The 24,571-nt window shown below is 38.0% G+C and overlaps 1 protein-coding gene across 6 annotated transcripts in view; it reads right to left on the bottom strand.

Annotated features, from left to right (window-relative positions):
* CMYA5 (cardiomyopathy associated 5) overlaps positions 1-23,217 on the bottom strand; it is a 61,957-nt gene extending 38,740 nt beyond the window's left edge. For 4 of the 6 annotated variants that reach the window (XR_015748207.1, XR_015748208.1, XM_087958324.1 and 1 more), the window contains exons 1-3: positions 22,994-23,217; positions 13,402-15,543; positions 6,654-13,029 (exon numbers count right to left, since the gene is read on the bottom strand). Coding sequence is in view for 4 of the 6 variants with exons in the window: in XM_087958324.1 (XP_087814450.1) it covers positions 6,654-13,029; positions 13,402-15,543; positions 22,994-23,097 (8,622 nt within the window). In the remaining 2 variants the exon portion in view is untranslated. Of the gene's footprint in view, positions 1-6,653; positions 15,544-22,993 lie in introns of all 6 variants that reach the window. The other 2 variants (XM_026670456.2, XM_087958323.1) reach the window with 2 other exon arrangements.
* Between the last annotated feature and the right edge of the window lie 1,354 nt (positions 23,218-24,571).

Below are 24,571 nucleotides of genomic sequence, written 5' to 3'. Positions count from 1 at the left end.
TTCTGTCTATTAAGTGCTTCAGTTAATTCCATCATTGTTATAGGGTTTTCCAACATTTTCCCAGTTTCATCAGATATCTTGGGTAGGTTGGCATTTTGTAAATACTGTTTAATTTTCCCTCATCAAAATCCTCCTGCTTATATAATTGCGCATAAAAATCTCGAATAATTCTCTTTTTCTCCTTATTACCATGACAGACTAGACCCTGTTCATCCATTAACTGTGGTATTCTCCTTGATTCTTTCTCTTTTCTCAGTTTGTATGCTAACCATCTACCTGGCCTGTTTGCATCCTCAAAATAGTTCTGTTTAGCACTTCTAATTTTTTGCGCCAATTCTTCTTTCTCTGTTTGATCCATTTTATGTTTAATTATATCCATTTTAAATTTAATATCTTTTTTTCTGTGGCATTCTCTGTAATTCTTTTTCCAATTTTTATAATCATCTTCTAAAGTTTTAATCATTTGCCTCTTTCTAATATTTTTTTTCTTTGTGTATTCCATTATCAATCCTCTTGCATATGCCTTCATTGTGTCCCAAACATTCTGTATTGAAGTATCTTCTTTTCTGTTTTCATTAAAAAGAAGGCCAGTTCTTTTCCATCCACTGTGTAAAATCTTTTTCCTTTAAAATAGTATTATTTAATGTCCATCTAGATCTTCTTTTTGTCCTTTCCATTTAATTGTCATTGGGTTATGATCTGCCCATGTACTTGTTTCAATATTTATTTCTTGAATATTAGATAATAATTCTGTTGACGTCCACATCATATCTATTCTGGACCATGATGAATGTCTATTCGAGTAGAAAGTATATTGTTGAGTTTTAGTATTTCTTTCTCTCCATATATCTTTTAGATTTAGTTCCTCTATCATTTCAAAAAGGATTTAGGGAGGATCTTCCTATTTTGTCGTGTTATTTTTGCTGTGTAGTCCAATTCATTGTCTACAATTCCATTAAAATCTCCCATTATAAATATATTAGCGTAGTCCAATTCAATTATTTTCATATGTAATTTTTATAGAATCTTTTTGTTTATCATTCGAGCATAGATTGCAACCAAAAGTATCTTTGTATTGTTATCCACTATTTCAACCATTAGTACTCTTCCATCTTCATCAGTATAAATCAATTTTGCTGAAATGGTTTCTTTAATATACAATACCACTCCTCTTTTCTTACACTGGGCCAAAAGAAGTAAAAATTTTCCCTATTTTTGAGTCGCACCAATAATTGTTGATGTTGTTTTTTAATGTGTACTTCTTGTAAGCAAATTATATCAAATTTTAATTTCTCTATTTTATGAAAAGTTTTCCTTCTTTTAGTAGCTGAATTCAGTCCATTTATATTCAAAGAAATCAATTTTTTTTTCCTCCATAGTTATGATTTATATTTAGGTCTAACGGCTCTCGTTGATCTTACTTCACGTTGTTCTTTAGTCTCCACTTGTCCACCTACTGCACCTTCTTCTTTTCCCATCTCTATTTGGTCCTCTTGAAATTCAGTTAAGGTAGTCTCTTCTTCTATCTCTGTTTCTCTTCTTTTAAAAAATTCCTTATAAAACGATTCTGCTTCATCAATTGAGCCAATTCTGTATCTCTGTTCTTTCCATGTAATCATTAATCCTTCTTATGTTTTGATAAACTTCTATGGATGTTAATATGCTGGTGTGTTCAACCAGGGCAACTTTAAGATGTATGGACTTTCAGAATTCTTCAACTAGCATGTGACAGTACTGAAGCAGCTGAGCCAAAGATCCCTACCCCACTCCAAGTGAGAATACAGGTTTGCCCTCTTAAGCACTTGTCTACCAGTGGTGGGATTCAAATTTTTTTTACTACCGGTTCTGTGGGCATGGCTTGGTGGGCGTGGCAGGGGAAGGTCACTGCAAAATCTCCATTCCCTCCCCACCCCACTAACCTGCTTTCCAGCTCTGTTCTCCTGTGCAGGGCAACAAAAGAAGACCCAGCCAATCAGCTGGGACTCGGGAGGCAGAGAATAGATGGGGTGGGCCAGTCAGAGGTGGTATTTGCTGGTTCTCCGAACTACTCAAAATTTCCACTATCGGTTCTCCAGAACTGGTCAGAACCTTCTGAATACCACCTCTGTAATAATACTTTCTGTATTATTAAATTTATTTTTCACCAATCTTGCAGAGTTCAAGATGACTCTGAGCAACATTCACTTCCTTGAAATAGTCCTCCTGCCTCCAACACTATTGCTGCAAGGATTGGTCGAATTGCACTCAATTGCAAGGTCCCAGATGTTGATCATCGTGTGATCAACAGGTTGCTCATCTTGTTACACTTCCTGGATTTAGCCTTTATTTGGAAGGTCTTTGTGTGTTTACAAGTTTGGGATAGCAAGCAGATTTTCCTTCTATCTTCATCAGATGTTTTTTCTGGGAGATTCCATATATCAGTTTCTCAGCCTTAGCAACTATAAGATGTGTGGACTTCAAATCCCAGAATTCCCTAGCCAGCCATGAGTGTTAAAGTCTACACTGCTTAAAGTTGCTACATTTGGGAAAGCCCATCTTATATTAAAGACACAGGTTAGAGGGAGGCTATAGAACAGAGGTCCCCAAACTTGGCAACTTTAAGACTTGTGGACTTCAACTCCCAGAATTCTCCAGCCGGCTGGAGAATTCTGGGAGTTGAAGTCCACAAGTCTTAAAATTGCCAAGTTTGGAGAGCTCTGCTATAGAAGGAAAAAGGAGCAGAACATGGTATGTGGTTCCTTTAGATTGCCGGCATCTTGTTTAATCAAATAAATGCTTTTTTGTCATCTTTATTCCTGATAGGGTGTCTGTCAAAGTGGCACATTGGGAGGTGGGGTTTTGAACATGCAGTCCTAGCCGCCATCTTGACTTTTTTTTAACTCCCCTGCTGGCTCCCCTGATCTCTTTATTGTTTGACTTGCTTTCCTTTCCACCTCTATTTCTACTGTGACAAAACTGCACTTCAAATAATTGAGACAGTAGTCATGAAATAGGCTAGTTTTTTCAGGTTCCCTCCTTGACCTTCCTTCAGAATATTTAGCCCTCTGACTCCAAATAATTTGCAGACAGCTGACTTTAACAGAAATCAGATATCACTATTTGCTTAAAAGGAAGATAAGGGTTTGAAATTAACATATGTGACACCCATGAATTATAAAAATGCATACAGCAGAATACAATGTTATAATGAATATATGTTTCAAGTGGAAACATTTGATTTTAAAGAACATCCACTCTTAGCAGCTTCTTATGCAGAGCACATTCTGTAATTGACAAAAGCTGGAATGGTTAATTTCAGTTACCTAAACACTTTTTATAGAGGGATATGATCATATGTGAATATACAATAGTAGAAATGAAACAGAAATGCCATCTAAGGATCTTTCTGCCTAGTGGAACTATAGTGTGAAGAATTTATTACAGAGCTAGAATTTATTCCTGGCTCTCCTTCTAAATTGCAGGACCAAGGCAGATGACACAGAACGTCCTTGAGTCCTTCAACTTTCAAGAAACTAGTTTAGGGACAATTCCAAGGCCTATGACTCTGTTGATATTCTTAGCAACTGCTTATCATCCACCACACCACAGTAATATGGAAAAGCTGCCTTGCCCCACACTAGTCCTTTTATATGAGCTGGAGTACAACTCCCATAATTATAGTCAACATCCCATGATTTGGAATGATATCTGCCCTAGGGCATCAAATATGGGAGACTATTTATAAACCAGGACAGCGGCAAACCAGCCTAGAGCATAGTGTCAGCTAAAAAACAACAACCTCCATTCATAATTCAGTTCTTAGAGGAGTTTACTGAGCTCTTAAAACAGTGTTTAAGCCAGGAGTGGACACTGAGGTAAATAATTGAAAATATCCAAGCTTTTGCTGTTTAAATGGACTTTGTTCTGCTGCTGGTGTGTGGCATTATGCTTCTAACTGATTAAGGGTATATTACAAGCCAATCAGTAAGTTTATCTTCTCAGGTGGCTTTATTTCAAAATTAATAAATTAAGCAAAAAACATCTGAGGTGTTTATGGGAGGGAGGGAGGGAGGGAGGAAGGAAGGAAGGAAGGAAGGAAGGCTTGCCTAACAACATTCAAGAGAAGGCCCAGACTATATCTTTGCAATAAAATCTGAAATCTATGATTATATGCTACACATAGTACCTATGTGTCATCTGATTGGGACTTCTAGAATCCTCTATTGACTACTCTACATTTCATATTTTATTATACTATGCTATGTTATACTACAGTGCACTGTGTTACACTGTACTATAGTATTTAATGTCCAAGTCGAAACTACTCCGGGGGTAGTTTACAGATATCAAAAGGATGGATGGTTGGATGGATGGATAATACAGTATCTTTCATACATACCAAACATCCACAGAAAATTTATGAACAAACTCATAATGCTTTGTCCAGAAAAAGGCAGGGAGGGTATCATATTTTAGCGTCTGAACTAATGAAGTAAAGATAGCAATAGCACTTAGACTTATATACTGCTTCACAGTGCTTTACACCCCTCTCTAAGTGGTTTACAGAGTCAAAATATTGCCCCCAACAATCTGGGTCATGAAGGTTTTCCTGTGGATTCCATTATACTGATGAGGACTCTTTAGAGAAAGAGCTTTCCTTCTCCTGTTAATATAAGACATTCAAGAGAAATGCTCACAATATTTATCTCAACAGTCAGGCAGAAGCAGACTTTCCATGTAGTCATACTTCAGTATTGAAAATCCTTGCTGTACTACTCAAAGATCTTTAAAATCTTTAAAATTAATATGAAAAAATTGCTACAATTTTTGTTTGCTCTTGGTTTTGACTGAATCATAGAAGTATAGCAAACCTTTAGGTCAGTGGTAGGATTCACCCTTTTTTACTACTGGTTCTACGAGAGTGCATTTTGCATAGTGTTTCCCATTACTACCTGTTTTCTTTACCTGTCTTCATTTCTCAAAAAGAAAAAAGAGAGAACCTCAAGTTTCTGGGGGAAAATAACGTCTGTAGAAATACAACATTGTTTCTGAGCTATTTCAAGAAGAATTGTTATTCGTCCAAGCCAACCATAAGCATGTCTTATATAACCATAAGAGCTTGTCTTATATTACTGATAAGTGTTTGCTTTCTTCATCTTGCAGGAATGTTGGTTTCTTCATATTTTCTTTGCCTCAATACATTGCCAATGGCCATATTGTCTGCATCAAGCCCCTGTCAGAGTCTGAATCCGAGGAGGAAGACAAACAGCTGACATGGAATGGGAGAGTGACTCCGTTGGCTGTGGAGGAAACTGGGGAAGGGCAAAGTCAGGCTGGGCAGAGCAGAGAAGAGGTAGAACAAGGGAGAGGGGGTTCAGAGGAAGACCAAGGCCCACCCCCTCTTCATTCTAGGGCACGCAGGGGAGAATGGAGAAGAGAGCAACATGGGTTGCAAGCTAGGATAGGGCCATGTTTCCCTGCAAATATGAGTCCTACCCTGAAACTGTTAGCCCTTACTCATTACCCTTTCTGCCTGCTGGTTTACCTTATCTTGCGGTTTTTTTTTTTTTTTTTTTTTTTTTTTTTTTTTTTTTTTTTTTTTTTTTATTTAGGAACGTTGGGGGGTTGTGGGTTTTTTGTTTCCTCTTTTTTTCTGGTAAGAGGGGTTTGGGGCGGGGGGGGAAGTAGGAAGGAAAAAAGGGCTATTTTTTTTTCTTTGGTTGGTTTTTTTTTTTCCGGCCTCGGTGCTCTCTCACCCGGCGAGGGAAAAATAAAAATAAAAAAAAAAAAAAAGAGACCAACATAATCTTTTTCCCAAAAAAAACTCCCCCCCAAAAAAACCCCTGCCCGATTTTCACGCCTGTGCCTAATATAAACCCTACCCAAAAATAGGCCCACCATCTGGTTGTATGAGGTGGGGCAAGGTGCAGGTGTAAAAATCAAGCTAGGGCTGGAGTGGGGGAGTTGAGCTGACTCACATGCCCTGCACCCACTTACTTGATGACCACCACAGCCAGGCCTCCCATGCCCCGACATCTGTCATACCATTGCTTGACTTATTCAGCAGCTGCTCACGGCCTGATGTCACATGGCACATCGTGCTGGTGCCGCCACTCATGGCAGAACACTGTAAGGCTCATTGCACCAGTGCACCAATCACAGCAGAATGCTGCGAGGCTCATTACACTGGTGCCACCGCTCCCACACAGAACAGCACACCACACCACAGTCTCCTGCCTCAAGCAGGGCCACCAGCATGACCAGCCACTCGGTGTCCTGCTACAAGCAGTGGCACTGGTGCGACCAACCTCATGGTATCTTGCCATGAGTGGTGGAACCAGCCCAGCAAGCCACGCAATATTCTGCCATGATCAGCAGCACCAGGGTGATGAGTCATGCGGCATCAAGCCATGAGCAGCCGCAGAACAAGTCAGGCAGCAGTGCAACAGATATTGGGGCATGGGAGGCTTGGCTCTGGTAGTCCTAAGGTCAGTGGGTAACACATCCCCCGAAAATAAGACGTGATGCTTACTTTGGGGCCAAAAAGAAATAAGACCAGGTCTTATTTTTGGGGAAACACGGTATATATTGCTGCTTTTGTCTATTTTAGTTAAACACTAACATATGACAGTGAGAACAAAGAGCAGTATGACCTCATACTTTGAATGTCTTACCTTTAACACAGTCACAGCTGTACCCAAATCGGCTACCTTATGGTCTTTATGCTCCTCAAACAGCTTATCCTCAGAGGATATGGGACATTCGCACTCATAGCAGTATGTATCCAAATGTGCTTCATCAATTTCTTTCTGTAGAAATTCATATTCTGGTACATTTCTTTGTAGCATTTCAAGATCAAGCGATTCAGCCGCCTTTTCTTCAGCATACATTCTTGCCTCTCCTTCATTCACAAATTCATAAGTATCACTAATGCCAGCTAGGGATTCTTTATCATCAAAAAGAAATTCTTCATGAGCTATTTCTGAAGAGATTTCTTCCTGAAAGACATCATCGTGGGTAACCACCTCATAGTTTAAGAGCTCAGCTAGATCTTCATCAATGTCACTGTCCTCCTCCTCTTTTATTGAGTATAATGGGTAGGTATCAAAATCATGTGACAAAAGAGAATAGTCAACTTCCCCAAATTGATTTTCAGATTTTACCCCTGCTGCTAACTGGTCTGTTGTGTCATACTGCATTACATGCTGGGCACCATTTTCTCCAATTCTGTTCTCAGTTTTTTGCACTTCAGTGTCCAAACATGGAAGATCTTTGTGATCTAAAACCTTTGTATCTTGTATTGGGGGCTCAACTAAAACATATGTATCTTCTAGTTGTCTTTCACCTTGCCTCTCAGCCTGACCTAATCCTTCAAGAGACTGTGCATTTTTTTCTGCAGTCTTTACAACTTCACCTTCATCCATTCCATGAACTTCTTTTATTTCAGACTGTTGGTTTTGGATGACTGCATATCCAGCATCATTCTTTGATCCATCTTGCCCAGATGATTCAGTCTGATATATAGTTGCGGCATAATCAAGTATTGGACTAGACTCCTCATCACTTGTTTCTTCTGGTAGCTGCTGTTCTGTGTCCTCAGATAAGGATTCTTCTTCTCTTCTCTGACTACTGTCATCATTGCTAGCTCCTGAGCTACAGAACTCTCTTCCAAAAGGAATTGCATGTGTTGGCTGACAAATCCTAATTTTTACATCACTCGCAATCTCAGTTACCCCATTTGTAAGTGTATCACTCAGACATTCCTCCACTTGGGCAGATAGATCAGGTTGAATATCTGCAGACTCATTCTTTTTTCCATTTGGTCCGTAAGCATCTTCTGTGACTTTTGGTTGGGTTAAAGTTTCCTCTTTAAAAGACTGACCATTTAAAATGTCTTCATTCTTGGATTCTTCCACATTATTTGGAGTGTAATCTCTAGGAATTTCCTTCTCCAGATGTGTTTCAATCCCATCATCTGGAATATGATCTCTGATATGAAAAGGCAGATCAATACCCTTCACTTCTTTACTTTTGTGGCTATCTTTTTTAGAATCACCCTCTGCTTCTTCAGAGAAATCTTTACATAAAAATGCCAAGGCAGGTGACATCTCTAGAACCTCAGAGTCTACTACACTCATTGGCAAGGAAGCAGTTGGAGGCTGAGGCAAATCATCTTTCTCAGTATTAAATAAGACTGCATTAGTGTTTGCTAAATTAAACTCATGCTCTAAGCTTTTATCATCATCCCTAACAGCTTCAATCGTTTTATTTTCATTTGCTGTTTTTGAAATGTCTTGATGGGTAGCTACTGCATGTTGTTTTTCTATCATTCCATTAGGGGCTTCATTCAATTCTCTTTCTAATAAAGACAGCTCCAAAATATTCTTTGATTTTGCTGCTGGATATGTTGCTTCAACATATCGTTTACCTATATCATCAAATGGTCTCTCTGTGTCCTGAATAGTCTTTTCTTTTTCTGTTTGAGTGAAAGATGTATTTTCAATCAAAGTATCCTTTTCAACATAATCAATATTGGCATTATTAAAAATATTATCATCTTTGCTGTCTGGAATAACAGAAACCTCTTCAACTTCTGTGCTTTCCTTAATACCCTTCCCTTTTCCAAGTTCCTTTGATTCATTTTCTGTCATTTCATGGTGATCTACCTTTAAAACCTCTGTATATTGTTTATTTGGTTTGTCCACTGAAGATTCCTTATCAACAACCACATCTCTAGTATCATTAAATGCTTTTGTTTCCAACAATGAAATGGTTTCTACTGCCTCTAGTATAATCTTTTTTCTATCAACAGTGGAAATGAGAGGAACATTAGTTTTCAGAACTTCACAACTTTCAGAAATATTAATTATGTCTTTTCTTTGATCAAGATTAGGAGCTGGTAAGGCTTCTTCTCTCAATTTTTCTTGATCTTTGAATTCCTTCTCTTTACTCAAATAGTTTTCAGGCACTTTCAAAGTATCCTCCATGGCAGGCAAATGTTTTGTTTCTTCTGCTTTTGAAAGATGTTCTGTATTAATGATTCTGTCTACCTGGGGTTCTGATTCAAAGTGTGTTGGAGAAAACTCAGTTTTCTTCTCTGCTGTTGCATTTTTCTCAGGAAGGACAGTTGAACCATTTATTGAGTCAGTATCCCCAAAAGGAGCTTGAGTATCTAAATTCTCTTTTTCTGAGATCTGTGGGGAAAACGTTTCTATTGTCCTTGCCTCAGAAAGAAGGAATGCAGCTATAGACATGGGTTCTTCTGGCATCTCCTTTGTTATTACAATCATGCAAGGCTGATCTTCTTGTTTCTTATCTGAATCCAATGTAGCAGAATTGGATGGGCTCAATAAAGATGTTGAGACTAAAGATGGATATGAATTCTCTTCTGGCTCTTTCACTTTCTTATTGAAAAGAGATGAAATGAGTGGTTCTTGTTCAGAAGTCTGATTTTGTTCCTCAAATGAATAGAATTCTGGTTGTTTTGTATCCAGGGAGGCAGTGAATGATGGATGCAAGTCTGGTTTAATTTCATTTTTTAACAAAACCGATTGCTTACCTTCTATTTGAGCAGCTTCAGACCATGTTATCTGCATTTCTTGCTTTTTTGCATCATCCATCAACTGTGATAATACAGGAACAGCAGAATCTACCTCGTCAGTTTTAGGCAGATAACCCTCTTGTTCTTGGAGATTCATATCGGCCAACTGGGATGAATCTTGAAGAGTTGCAGAACAATAAAGCTGAATTTTTTCCAACTGTGATTCTTTTACTGGTTGGAATAAATTGTTGTCTTTTAATGGAGCATCCTGGTCTTTTGAACATTCAGTCTGAGAAGTTCTTCGTTTTTGGTCTTCTTTTTCTTCATGGCAATATAATATTCCTTGAGGCAAGGTGGAAGTTTCTTGCTTGGGTTTTTCTTCAGTGGAATTCAATAAAGTGAGACCTTCCAGCTCTGACTGCAATGCCACAGGACTATATAGCTTGCTATCCTGCCTCTCAGTTTCAGAACATGGAGTAACAAGCAAATGAGACTGAGCATCTTCCACATTTGCTTTCCTAACAGCCACATCCATTGGTTCTTCTTCACTGAAAATTGAATGAGGCTGCACTTGTTTCTCTTTTTCAGGAGAAGCACAAGATGAAATAGGTTCAACAAAAACATGTTCTGCAGACAATGCTGCTGAAACAGGAGAGTATTCATTTATTTCTTCAGATGTAGCATCATGTAGAGTAGATCTGGTTTCCTCAGACACAGTTTTTGTGGCCATGGATGAATCCAGTGGTTCTTTGCTGACCTCCTCTATAGAGGAAGTTGTAAGGAATGGTAAATCTGACAATACATCTTGAGAGTCGGGGAAAGGGAAATTATTTTTTCCTATTTCAATTTTGTCCATAAGTTCTGAAGAAATAGCATTTGATTGTTGTGAGGCTGGTAGTGAACTTACTACTGACTCAGTAAGTATTGCCTGGGGCTTTATTTTATCAGGGACAGATGATAAAATTAATGGTGGTGATCCAGATGCCTCATTTAATGTCTTAGACAAATCATTTTGATTTCCCTGTGTTTCTGAAGCAGAACCTTTTAATTTGGATGTTGGAATTATGGGTGCACTACATTCCGTTTCTTCCCTATCTTTTTTAGAAGATATTGGCTGTTCATCTTCTGATTCTGCTGTCACAGATACAGGCATTTGAAGGCCTTCTCCTTCTGTGCTTGAAATGGGAACAGATGCATCTAAATGTTTTCTCAATTCAGGCATGAACTGCATCTCATTTGTGGAAGGAGTCTCTGGTTGCAGAGTTATAGGTTCAACAGCATGTTTTGCCAGGTGCTTTGATTCTGGATCAGCAGTGCCATAGTGGTCTGCATCACCTTTATTGAGTTGCAAGCTTAAAAGTTCAGAATCTTTGGCTGAAGTTAGTGAAATACCTTGATTTTCTTGCACATCTCTTGAATAAACTGACTGTGATAAAGCCTGCTTAGTTGCGGGCAAAGGAGGCTGGGTCCCATTTACCTCTTTTTCTTCTCCTAACTGCAATGTATCCACATCTATGGGTAGAAGTGTTTGTGATAAATGCCGAAGAGTTAGCTGCTGAACAGCATCTGTCTGTGGTGGCTCAAAACCCGGATGTAATGAATCAGGTTGCAATGGCTTGATGATAGGTTTATCAGGTTGCATAATTTCCTTATGCATTTCATTGACAGCATGCAAAGCAGTTGTTCCTTCCAACTGGGATGAAACAGTAGAATTCTGCTGCATAAAATGCTCTCTCGATTCCAATGGTTGTTTCGGCTGATCTTCACTTATTTCACAAGAGGATTTAGCCTGTTTCTCAACATCTGACTGTGCGTTTATAGTGGGGTGCAGCTGATTTTCTAAATTCAATTCTTGCATTTGAACAGGTGCGTGACCTGGATGTTGTGCAGATACAGTGGGGGAAAGTCGCCCTGTTTTTTTATCCGTGCCCGTTTCTGGCTCCTTTGGTTTAGATACTAATTCTTTGGCTAGAACCTCTGTGGATGACAAAGACGGGTTTTCTTCTTTTGTTGTTTCAGCATTTTGGAAAGACCCAGTAGAAAAAGACGCCTCTGCTATCACAGGAGTTAATTCAGTGGAATCAGACTGATTGTTGTGTCTTTCCATTTGCTGAGTCAGGCAGGGTATATTAGAGTCTGGCTGTTCAAACAATGGTGCTGTAGTCTTTAGTGGAGGTGGCTGTGTCCCATGCATTTCCAGACTGGCAATAAGAAAAGATGGAGTAGATAGCAAGTGTTCTGATGAGCTGACTGGCTCAGTAACTTTGTCATGGAGAAGTGATATCTCTTCAGGTCCATGTGGTGCCTTTATGGATTTGGAGATGACAAGATGTTCTGCATCTGACTCTTGATGTTGAGCCTTTTCCTCCTGTGCATTTGGAACCAAGAGTGTGGAATCTGGGCACAAAGATTCTGTTGAGGCAAGCTGAGTCTCTGTTTTGTCTCTTAGATGTTTTCCTTCTGAGACAGTGGTCAGAGATGGCTGAGTCTGAGCAGCTTGACTTGGCAAGTCTGATTTCAATTTTCCTTCTTTTCCGGCTTCTTCTTTAACCATAGTATAAGAGGACTTTGAAAGTCCGGTGGGTTCTTCCATGGTGTTACAGATTTCCTGTGTTGTAGAAGTTAGATCTGGTGCAAGTTCAGTTTCTTCACCTTCTGATTTGTGGACCAAGGGAAGAGAGCCTGACTTTCTTTGGAAAAGGACAGTGAATTGATCCTCCACCTTTGTTTTGTCTGACAACTGTTCTATTTCTTGCTCTTCTCCCTCTCTAATAGAATATGGAAATCTTGCTTTTTCAGGGATGGCCTCTTTGGTTTCAGTTAAATAAAGAGGGACTGTCTGCCTTTCTGTTTCTCCAACAGAATGCTCCAAGGGTGTACTGTTGACTTCCATTTCTGAAGGAACTGTGGATTCCATAGTTTGATTTCTAATTTCAGCTAAATCGCACACTTCAGATTCACCACACATAGCTGCTAAATCAAATACGGGTTCAGATTCATGAACTTTGGATTTGTGTTCCAAACACTCAAACACAGGCAACTCTTCTGACTTTCTTTCAAAAGGTGTAGTTAATTTATTTTGTAACTGTTCCTTTTCTTTATATTCCTCCGCCAGCTGTTCTTTTTCTTCCTTTTCTGCTTCTTTAGCAGAAGATGGCAATTTTGATTTTTCAGGGATGGCACTTTTGGTTTCAGCTGAATAAAAAGAAAACTCTGCTCCAAAAGAATGCTCTAAGGGCGTACCTTTGACTTCCAGTTCAGGAGGAAATGTGGATTCCATAGTTTGAGTTCTAATTTCAGCTAAGTCAGACACTTCAGGTGCTGCTGAATGAGATTCAGATTCAGTTTCGTGAGCTTCAGATTTATGGTCATCAGCACCACAGGGTAGCAGGTCTGCCTTTGTTTCGAAAGGTGCAGTTAATTTGTCCTGTAACCTTTCTTTTTCTGAATATTGCCCTGCCAGCTGTTCTTCTTCTTGCTTTTCTCTTTCTTTAACAGAAGATGGTAATCTTGCCTTTTCAGAGATGGCATTTTTGGTTTTAATTGAATAAGGAGGAACTTCTTGCTTCTCAGCTTCTCCAGTAGAATGCTCCAAGGGCTCACCTTCGACTTCCACTTGTGAAGAAATTTTGAATTCCATAGCTTGATTTCTAATGTCAAATATGTCCAACACTTCAGGCTCACCACCTATAGCTGCTAAATCAGATACAGGTTCAGTTTCATGATCTTCAGATTTATTGTCTTGACAACCAAACAAAAGTAGCTGATCTGACTTTGTTTCAAAAGATGCAGTTAATTTGTCCTGTAATCTTTCTTTTTCTGAATATTGCCCTGCCAGCTGTTCTTCATGCTTTTCTCTTTCTTTAACAGAAGATGGTAACCTTGCTTTTTTATCTTTGAGTTCTTTTGAATAAAGAATAATTGCTTCCTTCTCTGCTTCTTCAACTGAATGCTCTAAGTTGATTTCCATTTCTGAATGAATTGCAGAGTCCATAGCTTGATTTTTAACTTCAGCGAAATCAGATGTTTCAGATTCACTATGCCTTGTTGCTAAATGAGATGCAGGTTCAGTTTCATGAGCTTCAGACTTGTGGTCCAAACACCCAAACAAGGGTAGCTGATTTAACTTTGTTTCAAAAGGTGCAGTTATTTTGTCCTCTAACTGCTCTTTTTCTGAATATTTCCCTGCCAACTGTTCTTGGTTTTCTTCTTCGTTAACAGAAGATGGTAATCTTGCCTTCTCAGGGATGGTGTCTTTGGTTTCAGTTGAATAAAAAGGAACCCCTTGTTTCTCTGTCTCTTCAACTGAAAACTCCAAGGATGTATCACTGACTTCCATTCCAGAAGGAATTGTAGAGTCCATAGTTTGATTTGTAATTTCAGCTAAATCAATCACTTCAGGTTCAGCATTCATAACTGCTAAATCTGATGCAGATTCAGACTCCTGAACCGAAGACAATAAGGGTAGCTGGTCTGATTTTGTTTGTAAAAGCACAGTAAATTGCTCCGGCATCCTTTCTTTGTCTGAAGATTTCTCTGATAATTGTTCTTTTTCTTGCTTTTCTGCTTTTCTAACAAATGATGGTAATTTTGACATCTCAGGGTTAGCATCTGTGATGTCAGTTGAATGAAGAGAAACCTCTTGCTTCTCTGCTTCTTCAACAGACTGCCCTAAGGATGGATCTTTGATCTCCAGTCTTGAAGGAATTGTAGATTCCACAGAGTGAGTTTTAACTTCAGTTAAGTTACAACTTTTAGGTTCACAGTGAATTGTTGCAATATTATGAGGGTGCTGTACATGTTGAATCGAAGCTTCTGATAACACTGTTCTAACTGAGTCAGATTGATTTTCTGTTTCTGATTCAACATAAGGAAGTGGTTCGACAGGAACTGGGGAACAAGACTGAGTTATTTGATTCTCGGACAGTGACCTTACTTCTTTTAATAAATCAGACACTTCAACAGTCATTGGTGTATGATCCTGAATTTCTTTTTTTTCACCAACAAAGTTGAATGATTTTTCCAGTGCGGTATTTGAAGTATTTGGAGAAACAGACTGTTTTGCCTTTTTTTTCATTTTTTCAGATTCAGCTGGTTGAGTCAGTTCTGGAAGTGAGGTATGAATTGCAGGTGAATATTGTTTGGTGTCTGGCTTCTTTGTTTTGTCACCAAGGTGTGTTGAAAATTTTGGTAGCTTCTCTGAAGGCTTCTTTTGCGTTGTAGGGAGAAACAAATGCTGTGGTTTCCTCTCCTCTTTGTTGTAAAGTGCAGACTTTGAACTTTTTGTCTCTACATGTCTGAGATTATAACTCAGAACTTCCTTCTTATTATTCTTCTCTGCAGTGTTTTGTTCAATGTGCCGTAAAGATACAGATATGCCTCGTCTGGAGAAGACTTTGGGTGGTTCTCTTGGCTTTCTGATCACCTCTGAGGGTGGAGGCATATCTTTATTGTTTATCCTTCGGAAAACCTTTTTATGTCTTTCTTCCAATACAGCAGTGATTTGAAGGATCCTGGCTCTTACTGTTCCTTTGATAGGCAGCTCCCCCTTTTTCATCAAAATATTTTCTTTATCCTCTGACCCAGCAGTCACTTCCTTTGTGACTTGAACCAAATAGTCTTTAATCTTAGAAGGCTGTACTTGAGAGGGCCATGATTGTGGATCAGACGGATCAAGTTCACTTTCTTCAGCTTTTTTCAGCACTGACATCTGAGTAAAATCACATTCTTGGCTGTCAGGTTCCATCTTCTCATTTAACATCTGATGGGTTGAATTGCTCAGCTTTTCCTGCGAAGTCTTTCTCTTTTCCCTCAGGAAAGTAACTTTCCCTGAAGAACAATCTGTGTATGAGTTTTCCATACTGTATACCCCAGATGTAACGCTGGCTTCTGAGGCATGGGATGTGGAACATCTACTTGAATTGGTCTCCCATGTTAAGCTACTTTCTTCACTTTGAACAACCTCCATGGCATCAGACAACTTGGATTCCATCTCTTCATTCTGGCTCTGTTTTTTAAAACTGCTAAAGAAACAAATAGTAAGAAACTATAACATTCTTTAATAAACACAAGAATAACCAAATAATAAAATATATAAATATTACTTTTCCAAAGTCTTAAATCTGTTTTATGAGACAGTACTGAGTCTTCCTTGCCATAAGAATGCAATGTTGGACTACTAATCTAAGGTAAACTTAAGACAGGAGAAAGTTTTCCATGTAATCTAAAGTTGATTATAAATTTGTATAACTGTAGGAGAGAGGCGGAGATATTTTATGCTCTGTGTGTCAGGTTCCAGCAGTAAGTTTCAGCCTCTTGACTTTACACAGCTTAACTTGGCTGCTAGGCAAATAAATCTCTTAAAATCATAGTATGGTGTGTGGTATGATAAGAATTTATCTGCCACACTAGAAGAAACTACATTGACCATCTGCCTCTGTCAGTGAGAGGGTGCAGATCCTTTCTTACACCCCAACAGTTTGAATTTATTGCTCCTTTCCCTGTGTTTCATAGCTGAGTGGTTGAAGCTATGTGGTTGTTGGCTATTGAGAAAATTACTCACTTTGCCCTGAGAACTGCTATTTCTTTTCTCACCATTCATAAAGGTCATGCTTTAAATAATGTCTGTTATAGAAATGTGTGAAAATGTTTCAAACTTGTAATATTTTGAGCTAATACTTTCATTAAGGTCAGAAATTGGTTGAACATTTCCAATGAACTAAGAATATGTTTCAAGCTCCAAGAAGCTAATTTGGGTTCAGAATGGGCTATTTTGAAATCAGAAGTCTTTGAATCCAAAATATTTTGAAGGCTTTAATATGCTGTAAATTTTGATCCTGCTTGCTTAGTTCAAAGAAATGTAGAGTTCTTAAAGGTATATGAAATATCAAAACATCTTTCTGGTTACCGGTATCTGGCCATATTTTCATTAACCTCGATGAGTTAAGAATACAGTATTACTACTAATAAACTATATTACTATTACTAAGGAGTCTGATGTAACATGGAACCAATCAATGTCACTTGAATCTCAGTGATCCTAAGTACTAATTGAAAAAATAACATTTATGAAAAACCATAAAAATATTTTTCAAAATATTGACTATGTAAAATGGTGACTAAGGTGACTAGCTTAAGTAACTCTAGATCAAAACTCATTTCTCCTGTTTCTAAAATGGGTATAAAGACAGAGAGGTTCTCCAGCTCTGTCAGTCACATTGCATTGTAAGGTTTATTCTGTTGGGAATCAGCATCTACAAAAACCTGGAAGCTTATATTCCTAACTACAAATGCAGAACTGAACCTCAATGTATTCTCTCATGCTAAGAGCCAAGTTCTAGTTTTTTGCAGGACACATTTATAATCAAATTGAACCATAATTGACAACTGTCATATTGTCATAATTGACAATATGATTATGATTATATCAATAGGCCAATCCATAAGACACTTGTTTCTCCCCCACAAATAGCTTATTTCAAGTTATCTATATTTTAAAAATCCCTTTTAATATGCAGATTTCTCTCCTTGAGGTTTATCAAGATCAAATCCAGGCTAATATTCTTATTCTGAAAGCAATTCATTCAAATGATAGAGCAGACTGTCCCACATTTCACAATTGGACACTGTTTAGTGTTCCAGTTCTAATCTTTTTTTGAAACCTTGTAGTTTTTGTAAAGCCATACACTTTTTTAAAGTACTATTCTATTTCCCCATTCATTATATTTCTTTTAGCAAAAATTGAACTTGGAGACTTCACAATTCAAGAAGCTGGTGCCATCAGATTGCCACCTCAAATCTTTTTATCCTACTACTTTAATTTATTTGGGGACTGAATGAAAGTTTGTTAGAGTTAAACAAGAAAACAAGCTCTCTCTCTCTCTCTCTCTCTCTGTGTGTGTGTGTGTGCGTGCGTGCGTGCGTGATGTGGGTATATGCATGTGTGAGATTATGTATGTTCATGGGTGTATTGTAACCAATATAATACTGAAAAGGGAAAGATACAAATGTTAATCTTTTCAGTGTTATACATTTTAAAAATGATATGGTCTGAATTAAAAATTAAAGAATAAACCATATATAAATTGGAAATGGGAAAAATGTCTGGAACTTATATTTTAGGGAAATTCTAGTATTTCTTTCATTTGTCTTATATAATTCCATAATGAAAATACAGCAGAGATTGACCCGTTGCTGTGATTATTTCTAGATCTGAAAAAAATATGATCCAATTCAGGCACACATTGTTTGAGAGTCCACAATAAAGGTTCCCAGACTTGGCAACTTTAAGAATTGTGGACTTCAACTCCCAGAATTCTCAAAGCATAGCTTGCTGGAAAATTCTAGGAGTTGGTCCACAAGTCTTAAAGTTGCCAAGTTTGGGGACCTTCCACAACATTCTCTGAGAACTAACAGCCAATGGATACTTGCATTTGCTGAGCAAGCTCTGAAAACCTTTAGCCAATCACTGCCTGCAAAAACACCACGCAGTTATCACATCAGGAACTGAGGAACTGAGAAGTGGGACCAAGCAGGCATTCTCTGAGTAACAAGCCTAACCACATTATGATATATGGTGGAGCAAAATGCTGATGCTTCAGCACCATTGTTCACAATCTGAAACCATGGAACAGCTTAGTATGAGGTTCTGCTTGATGATGCCCAATTGGACCTACACCTGCTATGATGGAAGCCATCATAGACAAAACAATTGAAGAAATTGCTAGGAAATCCTCCAATTTGCCACTTTGGTTTGAAGCAAAAGACAAATGAATTCAAACTGATACCAGTAATCCATGGTAACTATCAGGAGATATTTAAATATACGAGTTAAATCCTGGTTTGCAGGGAATTATCCAAAAAGTATGGTGAGTACTTTCCTGTGTACATTTCTGAGGCAGAAACAGACAGCAGCAATATACTAGCTGTTGCCATGTCATTGCTTCAAGACATTTTAGGAAATACACAGATTGAACATGTCCTGTGCCTCAGCACTCCTTGAGTTCACTTTAAAGAAAAAGCTAGGACAAATATCATTGATAGGCTCTGTGGGGTGCTGCTTTCCTGATCAGCAAAACCTTCTCCAAAAGATTGTTCTTGATATTTTTTTAAGAAATTAAAAGTGTGTTTATAGATTATTACAAATGCACATAACATGTGTGATTCTCTCCATCCTGGCAGCTTTTTGATATGTCCTCTGTTAGCTTTATTTTCACAAGAAAAGCAGGCAAGTTTCCCAGCTTGGTTTGGAGCCTTGTACAGTTATACTGGGAGGGGGGGGGTCTGCTTTAGAGTTTCAGATTTATTTTTTAACAAGGAATAGAAGCAGAAAGATGCTGCCAGATGCTGCATCTGGATTCCTGCTTTTTATTTCCATAATAATGAAAGCTTAATAATAATGAATGGCTTAATTAGAAGAAATATTGTCTAGGTACAATAATAGCAGCAAATCTTCATACTTTCTCTGTCATACAGATTGGCCATCCCAGCTCTATCAATGTCAGGCTATTTTATTTATTCATTTAACTAATTAATTATTATCCCTCCTTTATACCTTTGTAAGTAACTCCAGGAGGCAAACATACCTTCCTGAAGTCATGGTTTCCTGAGTTTTAGCCTGGACATTAACTACTATATCAGACTGGCTATCCTGGCACATGGTCTCTATTTTATTTTGAATGAGCCAAACTTTCCAGTGCACAAGTATATGGAACTGGCTACCCTTGACGCTCAGGAGGGAGGAAAGCATTTACAAAAGAATAACACAGTTTTTTCAAAATTGGGATTGGATCCAGGTCAATGTTTGAGTTAGTTATGTGTTAGGATAGTAAAACCACATTGCCAGAGAATGTGAAGAGAACAGTGTGCCAGCTTGCCAAATGCCCCATCAGTTTCCACCATCATGCTCTAAGAGGCAAGCTTCTTTCTCAAATTGAAGCTTTCCTACACAGAGAAAACATCAGCAGGTTCATGTTGTGACCATGGACATCTTCTGATATAGAGTTCCATGCAGTCAAGACTTCTAAGCATGGAATTCAGAATACATGGAAACCAGAGAATGGGCCAGCGTAACAATATCATTTATTGCATAATATCTGCAGAGAAAGAATGACAGACATCCTCCCTCTGACAGAGAGAATTCATGTATTGATTGCAGTATACCCAATTTTTGGATACATCAGGAATTTCTACACAAGTTCTGCCTTGATGGCCACAATCTGTCATAAATATCAGCATATAAGACCACTGATGAAGTTACTCCTTCATCACCCTCATTCCTTCATCACTGCTTCTAGCCTCTGTCCTCCTCCTCCTCCTTCTGTTAACTGGGAAAGCAATATAGCTGCTACCATTTTTATTCTTTAAATATGTCTATGGAATTCATATACAGTCCACTGGAGATCTGCCTTTACTTTACAGCTGATCAGCTCGAAAATAAGAAGAATCTGTGCAAATTTAATATGTGTCCAGTGAGGTAACAGTGGCATGTTGTATAACTCTGTTGAATTACTGTCCTCTACCACATCTGTACAAAAATTGAATCATCTTACTGGAGCCAGGTTCCTCTGTTCCCCGCAGAAACAGCAAAGGCATTAAGGAGTGATCACAAAACAAGTAGGCATTAAGGAGTGATCACAAAACAAGTAGGTATTAATGTTGTTGTTTTTTTGGGAGGTGCAGAGGAAGTGCTGATTTTGAAAAAAAAACCCATTCTGTTTCCCCCAAAATGTAATCCTACTTTCAGCACAGGAACTGGCTGTACTGAATTTTAAGAATCTTTTAGCAGTCCCAGATTAATAGCAGACTATGATGCATCTTCTGCTCTTATGCCTCTAACTCAATTTTATCTCAGTCTGCTGATAAATGTCTAGATGGATTTTGTAAAAAGCATTTATTACTATACAGAAGAAGCACACAGCAAAGTTGGGTGAGTTCCCAGAAACATCGAACATTTTTAGCAACCAACACAAGTCATTTCCATTAACCACTGCTTAGCAGAAGCTACACACACATACAGAGAATCCATTTTGCTAATTAAATTATGTATCCATAGTGCAGAACCCAATATTCTTAGTAGACTAATACAAATTAGATATTGTGAACTTATTGGCTGCAATTAAAAATGATTGTAGCAGTTTTTGTTTAAAAAAAATCAAATGGTAAAATTTAAATTCATTCCGTTTGTAATATATGTTTATCTTTCCTCCTCCAAAAAATCTAATGCACAGCTTCTGTTAATGAAATTAAGATTATCTAATTGTAAATCCAACTAATAAAAACCAGTAGAAAGTAAGCTAATAAGCCAATTCTTTGTGTGGTTAAATCTGAGCTCATGTTTCTTCCTTATATTTATCATTTTGATGTTATTTGGCCACAACAGTTTGGTAATATTATTGGCCCACATTTTATTCTATTATAGTGAACTGCTAACATTCTGAATAGCTATATAAAGGGTTGTGCACTTAGGATTTCAATCTATGTATTCGTGTACTCACTGGGATTTATTTCTTTAATAGAATGCAGGGAATTTTATTGTTAATATAAATTATTTCTATAGCAATAGCACTTAGACTTATATACCGCTTTACAGTCCTCTCTAAGCGGTTTACAGAGTCAGCATATTCCCAACAATTTGGCCCATCATTTTACCGACCTCAGAAGGATGGAAGGCTGAGTCAACCTGAAGCCTGGTAAGATTTGAACTGCCAAATTGCAGGCATCTGGCAGTCAACAGAAGTAGCCTGCAGTACTGCACTCTAACCACTGCGCCACCGTGGCTCATGAGAATAATATGCTAAACCATGATAATTGAGGAACCTATTTACATGCTCAGCAAAAAAAAACCTATAGTTTTCTTTCACTTATTCAAGATGCTACACATTTGATAATTATTTTTTTAAAAATAATTTAATTTCAACATTTCTCATAAAATCAATTAAATTATTAAATACAATTATTCATTGCCTAATCCTACTTGAAGGCATTCATTCCCAAACCAGAAGAACAGACAATTGTTCCTCTAACTATGTTTAAGCTACCTTTACAGATGCAACTGTTTCTTCCAAATAAATTCATGGATGGAAATAATATTTCAGATTACTTAGAACATTTATCATACCTTGAGATTAAAGCTGCCAGAAATATTTTTTTTAATTTGGTAAACATAACCTTTCAAAGTTTTGAAAGTTCTACAAGATCCATATACTACTCCAGATTAGTTTTCAATACTCTTGTTTCTCTATGTGTATAGTAAACCATCTTCAAGCTATCTCTTGAGACAGATACAAATCTGACATTATAGTTTCACAAGGTTAGCCCCAGAGCTTAGGGAATGTCCTAGGAAGCAGGGTCACCTGTTTTCTTTCTGGTTCTTGCACGTATTTGAGATAAATGCCCCAGGTTATTCATGGTCTAAAAGAATTCAAAAAAGATTTGCAGGTATGCTTGGCAATGTATGTCTGAATGAACTGTTTTAATAAAAAAAAGAATAATAATGAATTCTTGTAGAGATCAGCTAATTTCGTTTACCTGATGGTAATAGGCAGAGAAGGCAGAGTCACAATAGAAAAATTTAAACTGAGGTTGGCCATTTTCCAGGAAGACTATAGTTGTATGTATATTTCTTTACAATTCCAAATTTGAGCAGGATTTTGAACACATGACTTTCAAAGTCTTCTAACTCTATAATTGCTGTTTCCCCACCCATCCACCCCCATCATAGTTTTGGCAGTGCTGATTTTACGTATTATGTGTCTTGCATAGTGTATAAATACAGAACATGCATATCAACATGGTGCCCACCGCTCTTTTAGATATTGGTTAGAATCTGGATCTATGGTTCAAGCCCATTTATTCAATGTTCTTTTCTAAATGTTATCTTTCTTTAAATGCTAAAAGTGTTGTATGTTTCAAACTCCTCCATAAAAGTGTGATGGTGTTCAGATACTACCCAGGTTAAGCAAGCCATGCACAACTTGCCGGAAAGTAATTGGTTACAGACTCCAAACACAAATGGAAATGGAATTCTCTAAAAGTTACTGATCCTTTCACTCAAATGTCTTTCCCATTTTTACATCACCCAGAACCTCCTCGTAATTTTCACTGAAGAAATTCAAGTCTTTCTTTTACTGTCATTTTACACTTGTACATTTTTCTCCTCTACACATATATATCTCTTAGAGTAAATTTGATTGAGATGCATTGACAACCCAGCTAGGGAGGAGGAGGAGGAGGAGGAGAAGATGCCAAATCCAAGAGTCTCAACGTCAGATCTTTAAATAGAAAAATGCCTTTGGTGCAGACAGAAACACAACCAGCTGCATTTACATTTACCATGAAAATCTCACTCATTCGTCACACTTTTATTTCCACTAAGGCTCACTGCATTTGCATAAAGCTCTTGCTTCTTGTCCGATTTCCCAACCATTTCTCAATCTGGCACTGATGAGTTTTATTTTCTTTGAAGAACAATACCTGCTGTTAAATTCTTCACCCTGTGACCCATCCTCTTCCTCCTCTTCATCTTCCACAGAAATATCAAGTGATTCATCACATTCTGAGATGCAGTCCGCCTCCATTTCTCCCCAGGTAGTTCCTCTGCTATGTTTTTTCCCCTTCTACTCAATATTCTCCAGAGCTGCCAGAAGCAAACTGTCACCCACCACAGCTTAGTGGCTCTCCTGACTCAGGAGAAGTCTTTAAATAGAACAGAAAGTTGAAACAAACTGCTCTGCCACCTTGAACCTGAATGCTGGGTCCTAACACCACCTTGTTTCTTGGGTCAAAACATTCTAAAACAAAGGCAGCTCTGGAAGTCACTGGTCTTGATCCTGGTTTACTATAGGCCATCATTAGCCTTTAGTAGCAAATAGAATTTCTCATATACATCAAAATCAAGGGACAACTGGTTCAGATGACCTCAAATGAACATTGCAAATTCTCTCGCTGGGTTCAGGCGATTGCCATCTCTACCCTGCCTTTCCAAAAAACTTCATACAATTCCAAACATTTTTTCTCATTAATTTTGTCTTGCTGAGCAATGAATAAACAACCTACTGAAATTGGTGACTGGTCACTCTTCCTATGTGCTTGCTTGCTCTTTTTCAGATTTTCCCATGTCCTATTTGGTTGTAGCTAAGCAATATGCAAGAGCCAATTGAAGCGGCTGTTTATGATGGTGAGGTTCTGCATTCTTGAGGAAAGAGTCTTGTTATTGATCACTCTCAATCAATCCTTCCCTTTACATATATCTTCTAAAATAAACAGCATGTTGACATTCAAATTGTCTTTCCAAGTCATTAACTAGAAAAAGTTCTGTTTCTCAGCTGAGTCGAAGCCTATGACTACATTATGACAGGTACTCTTTGCTCCTTAATCTTGGGAATGGTTTTTTCCTGCAAAACTATAACTGAATAGGTAGCACAATGTTGTATAAATTCAGCAACCTTTCTTACTGGTCTGTAAATAAAGCCACAACTTTGAAAATAACAAGTTCCTTACCTGCAGAAAATGGTAACTCTTACAAGAGAACATTCTGACAGGTCGTTCTCCCCGCTCCCCGATACAAATATCCCCAGATGTACTGGACTATTAGGAAAATCTGGTTCCGTGCATTTTGGCTTACCGGTGATTGCTAATTTAGAAAACTGAAAACTAATATTGAGAATTAAATTCATCTAGTAGAACAAATGTTAAATAGATGTGCAAACATCAGCTATGCAATTTGCCTGGACCATTTGGCAACAGTATTGCCTCTGCCTCTGTTGCCTCTTTCACACCCAATTCCCTTTTACTTTCAAGCAGCTAGGTGCCCTCAGAGAAAGCTAGTACACACCCTGTGTGACTGATGAATCCAGAACCTATAATGAGGCAGAAAATAGAGAGCCAAATTCAAAAGTGGGCCCATAATAGGGAGGGATAGAAACACAGCTCTTTGTAGTAATGGTTATGTTTTACCTTTCTTCCAAGTAGTACGCTACCAGGAAAACCACTCTTGGCAGAGCTCTAAAACGATTTGCCCAAAGTTGTGGAATTGCTCTAAGGGTTTGTGAA

The sequence above is a fragment of the Notechis scutatus genome, chromosome 2 (genome assembly GCF_049901735.1).
Source record: "Notechis scutatus isolate UNSWTSFEM ecotype Mainland chromosome 2, rNotScu1.2, whole genome shotgun sequence".
NCBI classification, from domain to species: Eukaryota; Metazoa; Chordata; class Lepidosauria; order Squamata; family Elapidae; genus Notechis; species Notechis scutatus.
Note: the sequence above shows the minus strand (reverse complement) of the source record. Positions and strands in the feature narration are given on the sequence as shown.